Source organism: Lampris incognitus, chromosome 1 (assembly GCF_029633865.1).
Source record: "Lampris incognitus isolate fLamInc1 chromosome 1, fLamInc1.hap2, whole genome shotgun sequence".
NCBI lineage: Eukaryota > Metazoa > Chordata > Actinopteri > Lampriformes > Lampridae > Lampris > Lampris incognitus.
In genome coordinates, this window is record NC_079211.1 from 145653699 (window position 1) to 145665732 (window position 12034).

At 47.4% G+C, this 12034-nt stretch overlaps 1 protein-coding gene across 1 annotated transcript in view; it reads right to left on the reverse strand.

The window, feature by feature from the left end:
* Positions 1–11832, reverse strand: part of sncaip (synuclein, alpha interacting protein) — a 29557-nt gene extending 17725 nt beyond the window's left edge. Inside the window, exons 1-5 of the mRNA XM_056288715.1 lie at positions 11736–11832; positions 6282–6369; positions 4768–4840; positions 2818–3353; positions 1895–2066 (exon numbers count right to left, since the gene is read on the reverse strand). Coding sequence (XP_056144690.1) covers positions 1895–2066; positions 2818–3353; positions 4768–4840; positions 6282–6338 — 838 coding nt within the window. The 5' untranslated portion in view covers positions 6339–6369; positions 11736–11832. The remainder of the gene's footprint in view (positions 1–1894; positions 2067–2817; positions 3354–4767; positions 4841–6281; positions 6370–11735) is intronic.
* Positions 11833–12034: the final 202 nt, after the last annotated feature.

A 12034-nucleotide genomic window follows, 5' to 3' on the forward strand; every position in this document is an offset into this window, starting at 1 on the left:
ATGATTTTATTTCAGATTCCAGGAGACTTGTCGTGGGTTAACATGTCTGTATAATCTGATTTAACGAACATATGGTCTGAATCACATAGGGAATTTTCCATAACCGGGCTGGAACAAATTTGTGTTGTAGCATTTATTTTAGCGTGTGAGTCAACACAATGTTTTGAACAAAGAAAAGTTATATTGAACATAAAAAGGATTCAGAGCTTATCTGGAGCTGCGGACTAATCCACTGCGGCATTTTCACACTGTCCAAAAAGCACAAAATACTCAAATTCAATCCAGTCAGCTTCAGCTAATCAGGAATCAGGAACAGGAAAACTTTGTTGTTTCATTTTCCCCATCCACAGCAGTACAACACAAAGACAAAAACACATCCAAAAACTACAAGAACACACAAACCCAAACCAACACATATATCCAACTAAACAAAAATCAATGTCCAAGGGAACGAATGCCAGCCAGGATAACTGTGGGAACTGCCGGTCTACATGGGCTAGCAGTTAGCTTAGCCCGCCCTGCTTCCGCATCCTGTCAGACTGCCTTCGGCGTTTCCTCCTCGGGCGCAGCTCCAGGCAGGGGCCGTGGTCCCAAGGCCCACCGGACAAAGCAGACCAAGGTCTCCCAGCCGATCCAGCACCAGCTCTCCCAGCCAGACACCCTCGACACACCTCCCTGCACTCCTCACGACGACATCAAAAACATCATAGTCAACGCCAGGTGAGGCTGTTGCCAGACCGCCCTCGATGTTATTGGAACTGCGGGTCTGCATGGGCTAGCAGTTAGCTTAGCCTGCCCCGCTCTCCCAACCAATCCACCGCCAGCTCCCCCGGCCATCAAACAAAGACAAAACTTAGACGCAGACATGGACAAAGACACTATATTGACAGTACTGGGTGAGGCCGCCGCAAATGTGAATTCGCACCACCATTTTCCCACACCGGCACTGGGTGAGGCCGCTGCAAACGCGAATTCGCGCAGCCATCTCCCCACACCGGAAGTGGAATCAAAAAACCAAAAGTAACTGAAGTCCATACCACAATTTACCACAGATTATATCCAAAACCCAAAACAAGGAGCACCCTAAAATCCCTCTCATTTCAAAAAGTCCTCACTACATTGTGGTACCGGTCAGTCTGTCAGTCAGCCGTCATCACCATGTTAACCTCATCGGAGTTTAAGGAAGACACTGAAAAGACATTTTGCTGCCCCAAACCTCCACCCAGCAATCAGAGAGGAAGAACCTTTATTACGACCCCGAAAAACCCAATTTAAACTGTATACAGACTACAACAATAAACCAAATGGGAAAAATACGCCCAATGTCTTTACCTTATCTACAGGGATATTGAGTGTATTAAGGTAAAAATCCTACATGGTCTACTTTGCCCTCAGAGCGCCCAAACCTCTGAAAAGTTTGAACAGATTCCCCAAAAACATCCCACATCCGGACTGTCGTTCCAGTAACTACAAAGTCCATTTACTGGCGAAAACCTGTGTTGCAGCTCAAAGTGTTGTCAAGATGGTTCCACTGGTTTTATGAACTGGACTGTGACATCATCAGTCCTTGCACCACTCCACGAGATTACAAACATTCCACCATTCATTTCTATGGTGATTTTATTTTTCCACAAAAAAGTTAAATATCTTAAGAAGTAGATGGAATTTCACCACAAAAAGGCCCATCTGCTCACCAAACTGAGTCTGGATCTGTCCGTCCACCCTGAGACATCCTGTCGATCAACAGACAAAACGGTGACTTCTCTTTTGGGCAGCCATCTTGTGCTACTGGGACTTTGGACCCCCATTGAGTATTGGTGGGAAATTAGACAAAGATCTACTGGGATCAGTGAGTGGAAGCAGCAGAAGAAAAGAAGGAGATGACCATACGCACCTGCATCAGAGAAGGAGGACAGGGAAGAGGAGCAAGAGAGTCCAGAGGGGAGATGGTCAGGCTGGTAGCCTCCTCCTCCTCCAGCGGGGGGACGATGGAGGTGATGAAGATCTGGGTCCATGGATTTGGACTTCCTCAGGTCAGACCACTTCACTGGTGACAGCACACAATACTGTGGACACACACACACACACACAAAGGTAAATTAGGTTCAGTTATATTGACATCATGCCTGATGTACATTTACCTTTGACTTCACCCACAAGTACAAAAGGACACAGTACATATAGGACATGAAATGGCAGCAATAACACAATGTTTATACTACATAATGGTGTTTTGAAGTGATGACATACTAAATAACAGCTGTTTAAAAAGTTTAAGTTAAAAGTAACACATCACAACAGTAATCAGCCAACCAAACTATCGACACACGCAGTTTTTAAATATGTAATAAAAACATAACCAGTGTCGTGTTGTGGGTTTCAGTCATTAAAGATAAGCAGTGAGGCGGGGGGGGGGGGGGGGGCATGAGGAGAACAGTGCAAACTGTTAAGATCACCGGTCAGAGAAATCACAGTTAAACACAGCTGGCAGAGGAGGGCATCTCCGGGTGAAAAGTTAAGACTCCTAAATTTACATCTGACGAATTCACACATATTACACCATATACGGTGCTGTATCAGTACTGCCGCTGATTAGAGGCTAAAACATAAACATATGATACCCTGAGGTTTTCACCCAGACCAGAGCCAGCAATTTGGGACCACTACACTGTGAACACACATTTAATATCTAGAGAGCAGCAGTATTGTGGATGTTGAGTAAACACCAGCGGTGTTGCTGTGACACTTTACAGTACGGCACCACCACAAACTCCGCAGCTGGTTTGTCTCAGTGCAGTGGTGAGCTGGAGAGCCTACCTGTGTCTGGGAGCCAGCACTACCCAGGCTCAGAGGCTCATTGCTGGCTAAAGCCGAGTTCTTCAGCCCCGCTCCACGGCTCCTGTCCAGGGTACCTCCTCCCATGTTGCTCCCCGTGATGGAGCGCTTGTCGTGGGGCACACGGGGCAGGGTGGACATCTGCTGGCTGGATTTGATGTAAGGCACATCCAGGATCTCGTCCATGTCCAAGTCATAGTGCTCCAGCTCCCCAAACAAAGCCTGCGGGTTGGGACCTCCACCCTTCACCTTCCCTCCTTGCCCGTCGGAGGAGGTTGAGGCCTGGGCTACTTTGTCGAGGCCCTGTTCCTCCTTGCTGCCCTCCCCCTGCTCTCCTGGTTCCTGCCCCGGGCCCTGGGCCTTGGCATCAGAGTCCGTGTCAGTGGTTTCTGGCTGGTGTTTGAGAGGGGAGACCCTCTTCACCGGGCGGAACTTGCCGTGGACTTCTGGGAGGCCCGTGGGTTTGACGCCTCCCCCACTGTGGGAAGAGACGCCACGGCTCCAGTTGATGGCAGGAGCTGAGAGGAGGAAGAGCTTAGTTCAGTTTGGTTTCATTTAACATATACAGCATAGAGACTAAAGCAGTGATTTAGCTACTTTTTTTACATATATCTTCAAGTTCAAATCTGACCTGACTAAAGCCCTTTATCTATTTCATATTAGATATCTTTATTCATATTTTCATTTTTATATATAAATTCTTTTCAACCCCCCCCCCCCATTTTTCTCCCTAATTGATCCTGGCCAATCACCCCGCTCTCTGAGCTGCCCCAGTCGCTGCTCCACCTCCTCTGCCGATCCCTGGTAGTCTGCTGATACATGTGGAGTCGCTGGCCACCTCTTTTCACCTGACAGTGCGGAGTTTCACCAGGGGGATGTAGCGCGTGGGAGGATCACGCTATTCCGAACAGGTGCTCCGACTGACCAAAGGAGGCACTAGTGCAGCAACCAGGATACATACCCACATCCGGCTTCCCACCCGCAGACACAGCCAATTGTGTCTGTAGGGACGCCCGACCAAGCCGGAGGCAACACGGGGATTCGAACCGGGATCCCCGTGTTGGTAGGCAACGGAATAGACTGCTACGCCACCCAGACATCCTCGAAAATGTTTTTTTCAACAACAGGGTCACAGAATGGTGATTTAGATATGCGCTGTTTAGGTTCAGTTTATTGTGTAATAAACTTTGGGCTGGATAACTCAATGAGCAGTTTATTTTCTTTTTGACCTTTCACTACACCAGGTCAAACTGCTGCACACGACAAATTAACTTCACACGTCTGCAGAAATGATGTTATGAGCATAAGACATTAAAAAAAATGTATCTATGAATTGATTTTTTTTTTATTTTTCCCCTTTTTCTCCCCAATTGTACTTGGCCAACTACCCCACTCTTCCAAGCCATCCTGGTCGCTGCTCCACCCCCTCTGCTGATCCAGGGAGGGCTGCAGACTACCACATGCCTCCTCCGATACATGTGGAGTCGCCAGCCGCTTCTTTTCACCTAACAGCGAGGAGTTTCTCCAGGGGGGCATAGCACATGGAAGGATCATGGTATTCCCCCCACTCACCCACCGAACAGGCGTCCCGACCGACCAGAGGAGGCACTAGTGCAGCTACCAGGACACATACCCACACCCAGCTTCCCACCCGCAGACACGGCCAATTACGTCTGTCGGTGACGCCCGACCAAGCCAGAGGTAACACGGGGATTCGATCCGGCAATCCCCGTGTTGGTAGGAAACTGAATAGACCACTATGCTACCCGGATGCCCGAACTGATTTTTACAAACATAAATGAAGACTTCTGAAGTAAAGTTTGCTTTAAATGCATTATATCTACAGCGTTAAAAAGAAAAAACTCAATTAAGCCTCGCTTATCTAGTTTGTTAGTGTGCAGTTGGGGTTGGGGGAGATGGTACCAACAGTACCTGGTCTCTCCTCTCCCTGGCCATCACTCCTCCTGGACAGCTCTGGGATACTCTTCAGAGACGTGACAGAATACTGCAAGACAGATGGGAAGAAAGAACAGTTTGTCAGGGGGGTAACACTACTTTAGCTTGCATTGTCAGGAGGCCGTATTGTTTTTTAATTATTGAGCTAACTAAATGTGGTGCTTTGAGGAGATGCTAACCTAACTGGTATCCTCCACTTAATATCAACAGTTTGCATGTTAGCACGCGGCATAGCAAACTAAAACTGACCGAACACAGCCAGGCCAGACTGCCACCTATCTATTGATACCAAAACAGGAAGTTCATCAGAGCCCTTATTGATTAAAAAAAAAAAAAAGTTAGCATATCCCTTTCTAAACAGAAAATGGCCTCCAAATAGCACTCCTCTTCAAACATAAATTCTTCTTCACACATTATTCATACAAACACCGCAGGCTGTTGATATGATATTGTTGAACTTGCTGCATGTAATGGTTTTCATTGGGAGTGACGAAGGAGGACAGGATTAGGAACGAGTATATTATGCCCCTTTTCCACTACATGGTACCGGCTCAACTCGACTGGACTTTTTCATTTTCCATTACTGGAAAGTACCGGCATTTTGATAGCTGGTACCACTTTCCTGGTACCACCTTTGTCGAGGTTCCAAAAAAAAAACTGGAGCGGGTACCAAAATCAATGCAGACCAGCTACACTGAGCGGGCGCTGTTACGGTAATGGAAAACGACACTGGTACCGTGTAGTGGAAAAGGGGCATTAGAGGGACAGACAGCTCAGGTTGGACGGTTTGGAGATAAAGCAAGAGAGGCGAGATTGAGATGGTTTGGACATGTGTGGAGGAGAGATGCTGGGTATATTGGGAGAAGGATGCTGAACATGGAGCTGCCAGGGAAGAGGAAAAGAGGAAGGCCAAAGAGGAGGTTTATGGATGTGGTGAGGGAGGACATGCAGGTGGCTGGTGTGACAGAGGAAGATGCAGAGGACAGGAAGAGATGGAAATGGATGATCCACTGTGGCGACCCCTAACAGGAGAAGCCGAAAGTAGTAGTGGTAGTAGTAGTAGTAGTTGCACATAATGGTTAGGTTTACGCATACGGCCTCTGCTACTGGTTTCTAATCATTTGTTACTGAGACCTCAGAGGATGCAGCTTTTCAGTCAAACGAAACCCATCCCTCACACATTTCACTCATTAACACCTTTGCACTGACTCAAAGTATGAAAATAAAGGTTTTCTTTTCTTTCTGTTTTCCAATTTAAATTCTGCCTTCAGTGTGTTTATATTGTGGAAATCTTGCAGTCAATGTGGCACACTGCTGTAATCCCCGGTTTGAAAACCACTGAACTAGACGGTGCGGTTTAATCAGTGAAATCTGGTGGGGCAGATATTAATAAATGAAATAGAATAGAGATCAGTTAGTGAAATCAGATGGTGATGATTAATTAGTGAAATCAGCCAGGACAGAGATCATACGGTCAGTTCCATACTGACCACGGAGTCATCGGAGAAGTCAATCTCATCCAGGTCGAGATATTCAGGAGCCTCCATCTTCACACAACATCATCAGCCAAACCACCACCTGTTTAAAAGAGAAGGTTTTCATGAAAACGAGCTGCAGAATACATTTAAAGCAGCACTAGGTGACTTTTTTGGCTTTAACGTGATTAAATTCAGTTTGGTGGCATAGTGCGATGGGTATGGGGTGGACACAATCATTGTCCAGTGGCGTAAGTCTTGTTTTCTCATTGCCTTTTGTCTGCCACCGGATACCGAAACTCCTGGGGAAGTATAGAGAATGCTTTACGCTACACATAAGTATCAAAATTTTATTTCACCTCTTCGATCAACATACCTCCTCTTCTTTGGCGACAGTCTTAAGATACAGCTTGTGAATAAATGCGCTACGCTACGTAAAAAAAGCCCCTTGCTTGACTGTGCGACAGATGACAGAAGAGACGTTGCCAAAATCCATAAAGTTACCTGACGCCATTTTAAACTCTCATTTCATGCATTATACAGTTGGTGGCATCACAGCGATAGTTTTGTTTGTTTTTTTTGGGGGGGGGGGTTCTCCCCAATTGCACTTGGCCAATTACCCCACTCTTCTGAGCTGTCCCAGTCACTGCTCCACCCCCTCTGCCAATGCGGGGAGGTCTGCAGACTACCACATGCCTCCTCCAATATATGTGGAGTCACCAGCTGCTTCTTTTTACCTGACAGTGAGGAGTTTTGCCAGGGGGACGTAGCGTGTGGGAGGACGCTACCCCCCCCCCAGTTCCCCCTCCCCCGAACAGGTGCCCCGACCGACCAGAGGAAGCGCTAGTGCAGCGACCAGGACACATACCCACATCAGGTTTCCCACCTGCAGGCACGGCCAATTGTGTCTGTAGGGACGCCCGACCAAGCCAGAGGTAACGCGGGGATTCGATCCGGCGATCCCCGTGTTTGTAGGCAACGGAATAGACCGCCACGCCACCCGGATGCCCCCAGTGATAGTTTGATAATTAAATAGTTGTGATAGGTTTCATTCTATCAGTAGGTACCCATATTTTGGTAATTTTTGTACACAGTACAACTCAATATGTTAAACTACTCCCTTTACTACCATAAGGAGTACTTTTGTAATGCTCAATACCTCGATACCTTGTGGAAAAACTATTGAATAATTGCACTGTAGCATAACGTCATAACAACTGCTCCACATGACTGGCAGGGAGGGCATTTTGCTCACAGCAGGGTTGAATTAATTGACAGGAAACTGTGATTATCAGACCACGCTGCTATTTTCCTCCACTAACCAATGACAACAAGCAAAAATCAGCCTCCCAACTCAGGCCTGGTCTTAAGTCGACCAAATCCTGCCCCACAAGGCAGCAGGTTAAAACCTTCTCAACCTCAAACGGTCGCCCCCACAAAGTGCATAATCTGTGCTGATCAAAGCCAAAGAGCAGCGAGCTAATCGGGAATAATCAGAGGACAGCATGACTTACAGCACAGTCGCGGCTTTACAGGCCCGGTACGGGATCCAGACCTACACAGCAAACATGGCTGATCTCTCCAACACAACTCAAACAGAGTAGAATAACTGACAGTGTCTGGCAGCTATGATTTTCTTAATGCCATTATAGATTTTACGGATCCTCCATACAGAGGTCAGGGCTCATGGCTGGAGGAGTGTCTCTGGAGCTTGTAGGGATTCTGCCGCTTGCCAGAGGACACCTCGGCAAGCGGTCCTCAGATTAAGAGAGCGGTCTCTGTTCACTATGCCCCCTGCTGCCTAAAGGATTTAGTTTAAGGAATATCTGCTTTCTTATCACAGCAGAAAGAGAAAAAAAAATCAGTCGAGGGGGAGGGAAAGGCCATGAGCCAAACTTGAACCTGAAGGTGTTATAAGAACCACACCATCACTAGCTGACAGGCCCAGGACACACCTGAAAGGTCCTCTTTAATGAGGGCTACCACACTCTGACCTCCCCTAGGACCTCACTCTCCTTCATAAAAGACCATTTTAACCACTTCTTTACCCATCCATCCATCCATTATCCGAACTGCCTATGCTGGTCTCAGGGTCGCGGGAATGCTGGAGCCTATCCCAGCAGTCATTGGGCGGCAGGTGGGGACACACCCTGGACAGGCCGCCAGGCCATCACACAGGGCCCACATACACACACACACACCCACATTAGTACCTAGGGGCAATTTAGTACAGCCGAGTCACCTGACCTACATGTCTTTGGACTGTGGGAGGAAACTGGAGCACCCGGAGGAAACCTACGCAGACATGGGGAGAACATGCAAACTCCACACAGAGGACGACCCGGGACGACCCCCAAGGTTGGACTACCCCGGGGCTCGAACCCAGAACCTTCTTTCACTTCTTTACCTTTAAGGTTATTCTATCCTGTTGTATGGTTTTCGATAATGTTGTGACGCAGTACTGCTGATGTCATTTATGTTGTGTTCATGGTTAGATGCTGGGTCATACATAATTGTGTTTGTTTTTGCTGTTGTAATTATTAGAATTTGTATATCATTTAATAGACTCGTTTATCCAAAGCGGCTTACAGGAAATGCAGCAATCAGCAGATAAATCTTAATGTCAACCTGCAGGCACTGACTCATAATCATATCGTAGCCAAGAAGGCATGTCATTTCAGGTGCAATAATTATAAGTATCGCAGTAAGGTAGGTCGAAGAAGGAGGAATTTCAGGCTCTTTTTGAATGGAGTAAGCGAGCCTGTCCCTCTGACGGAGGAAATCATTCCACCACTTTGGGGCCCGATGAGACAAAAGACTGGACATTATAGAGCTTGCTTCATTTGGAAGACACAGACAATAACCTTGCAGAGGCATTATGAAGGGGGTGAACAAACAGGTGTGCACATATTAATATGCATTTGCTGGGAAGTTGGGAAGCAGGGAACCCGGTTTCCTCCCACAGTCCAAAGACATGTAGGTCAGGTGAATGGGCTGTACTAAATTGTCCCTAGGTGTCAATGTGTATGTGTATGTGTGTGTGTGTGGGCCCTGTGATGGCCTGGTGACCCGTCCAGGGTGTCTCCCCGCCTGCCACCCAATGACCGCTGGAATAGGCTCCAGCATCCCCGCGACCCTGAGAGCAGGATAAGCGGTTTGGACAATGGATGGATAGATGGATGGTTGCAGGGAAGCTGGAAATACAGGCTAACTGGAAAAACAACAGGTAGGTTATGAACTTTACTGACAGCCAGTGTAAGGGAGACACCGAGAGGACAGACATCTTAGCACGTAGTTTTTTTATCCAACATGGACAAATCTGTCTCGTTTCTTTGATCATTTTTAGAAATCATTGTATTTTGTCACATTTTTCCGATACCTTCAACACCGTTTGTTATTACTGCGTAGGTTAACTGAATCTATATTCATTCTCCGTATTTCTCTTTGTGTTTACAGCAGTGAAAGGTTCATTTTGAACACACGATAGCTTCAGAGCGTCTTCAGAACGTGCCCTTTTTCCATCTTCAAGTCAAACTTGTTTGTCATGCGTTAATAAGACTTAACAGTTTTTATCCTTCCAATGGATTCAACTTCTTGACTAAAGCTTTGGCTGACACAGCAGTCTTGAAATAAAAAAACTGTCCCAGTGTCTGGATGTGACTGCCAGCATTAAGAGTTTTAGACCAGACAGAAGGAAACGCACCTCAACAAGACTTTGTCAACAACAGACCCATCCTTCTCCCACTAGGAAAAAAAAAATACAGGATAGATCCCATAGATGCTTAGGAGGGGAAGAAAATCTATCCTATTTCTTTTAGGAATTAAAAAGCTCTACAGCCAACATTTTCCTCCATATCTAATTTTGGTTTTCCTCAGAAACATGATCAGCAGTGAGGTCAGAAGTGAGGGGTCAGCACACAGGGGCTCTGATGCTTCTTTTAAGGCTATTCTAGTGGAGACAGACTCACTGACAGTTAATGGGGACCATCAGGTGATATATCAAAGACATGAGTTCCTACTCATCATCCCATACACACCAGTAGGTTAATGAAACCATCATGGGACACCCATTTTGGCACTAGGAAGGAAACTGGGTTCCTCTGCTGCTTTTAATAAAGTCCAGAAGACCTGATGGGCACTTTCTTATAAATAAACTTGAACCAGACGGGAATTTTGTTTTTGTGTTTTAACTACAGGGTAAAGCACTGGGTAAATCTTAAAATGAAGGTGCCACTTTCAGGACTTTACAAGCCAGCTTGACTTCTAGCAGTACAGAACAGTGTCTCCATGCAATGGCTGATTATCCTCCAAAGTTGCAGATAGAGCAGTACTCCCAACCCAAGCCACGGCCATCAAACACTTGGCTGACAGCGAGCAATTACTAAATAAACTACACCGTCAATCCATCATAGTTTCCATAATAGTTGGCGTGGGGCAGTGGTTCTGTTCTGACTGGATATTATGGCTAAGGGGTACAGTTAATATTATTTGGTCTGGTGGCGGCGGTGGTTAACTCAAGGCCACTTGGGCCTGTTAGAGCATACTGTTTGGTCTGTCGACATGCTGCGTATTCCATGCAAGGGGGGTCTCTGTGGTTGCCCTGTGGCGGCCTGTCCAGGGTGTCTCCCTGCCTGCTGCCCAATTTCTGCTGGGATAGGCTCCAGCATCCCTGCGACCCTGAGAGCAGGATAAGCAGTTTGGGTAATGGATGGATGCACTAATGGTGTACAGTCCACGATCTGGTCCATTATTGCAGCATTTCTGTTATCCTATGCGATGAAAGCAGCTGGCACCAAGCACTGACGCTGCTCTGAAATCCAGCAGATCTTGTACCAAAATACAGACAACCACACCATCTATTCTGTGTATGGTTAGATACTGGCAACAGAGAGGCTTATATAAGTTAAAGTCACTATTGTTATTGTATGAAAGTGGATGTAATCAGAGTCGTGCCATCCCCACAACACTCCCCACACTTGGGCATCTCAACACAAAGCCTCTCGGGATGTAAAATCCAGGCATGGCAACATTTCAGCAGCTTCCTCGGTGGTGACAGTTACCGGTGCCTCGTCCGCGTTGCCTCGGCGGGTTTACTACATGTAGGCGACCGGGTGCCAAGTTAGTGCACTCGGACCCAAACTGGTGAGCCGAGCCGAACCGAACCGAACCCAACACCGGCTGCGACAACTTTACCTGCTCGGGAAAAGAGAAGCGTCGTCTTAAGCTAACACCCGTGCGGACGTCAAGAGCCGGGCCAATTAAGAGCGCTAGCGTTAGCTGGTCAATCAGCATCCCCGGGAGCTAACGTTAGCTAGACGGCTAACGGCTAGCGGGCTAACCGACCAGGCAGTTGGAAAATCGGGGCGAAAACGGACGGGGGGCAGGTTTTAAAAACGTCTTCCGACGGACCCCGGCCGTGACGAAGGGTTTATTTTCCGTTAGACGCGTTACAGACTGACGACGCCGTACCTTGAGGAATGCGAGGAGCGGCGGCAGACTTTCGGGGAGGGGGGCTGCTTCGACAAACTGCGCTGCGGGATCCAGCTGTTTTTTCCCTCTGTCGCCCCGCTGTCTCCGGGAGCACAAAGAGCCCGACACGGGATTCAATACATCACCAACCCAGGGCGGGTGCAAGACACGCCCCCCGGCCCCCTCCCAACCAATCAGATCCGCCGCTGGGTTTCCGCAGCTCCGCGCTCCAGTCATATTCTGAAAGGACGTAGATATATATACATATCATATCATATCATATCATGTCATATCATATC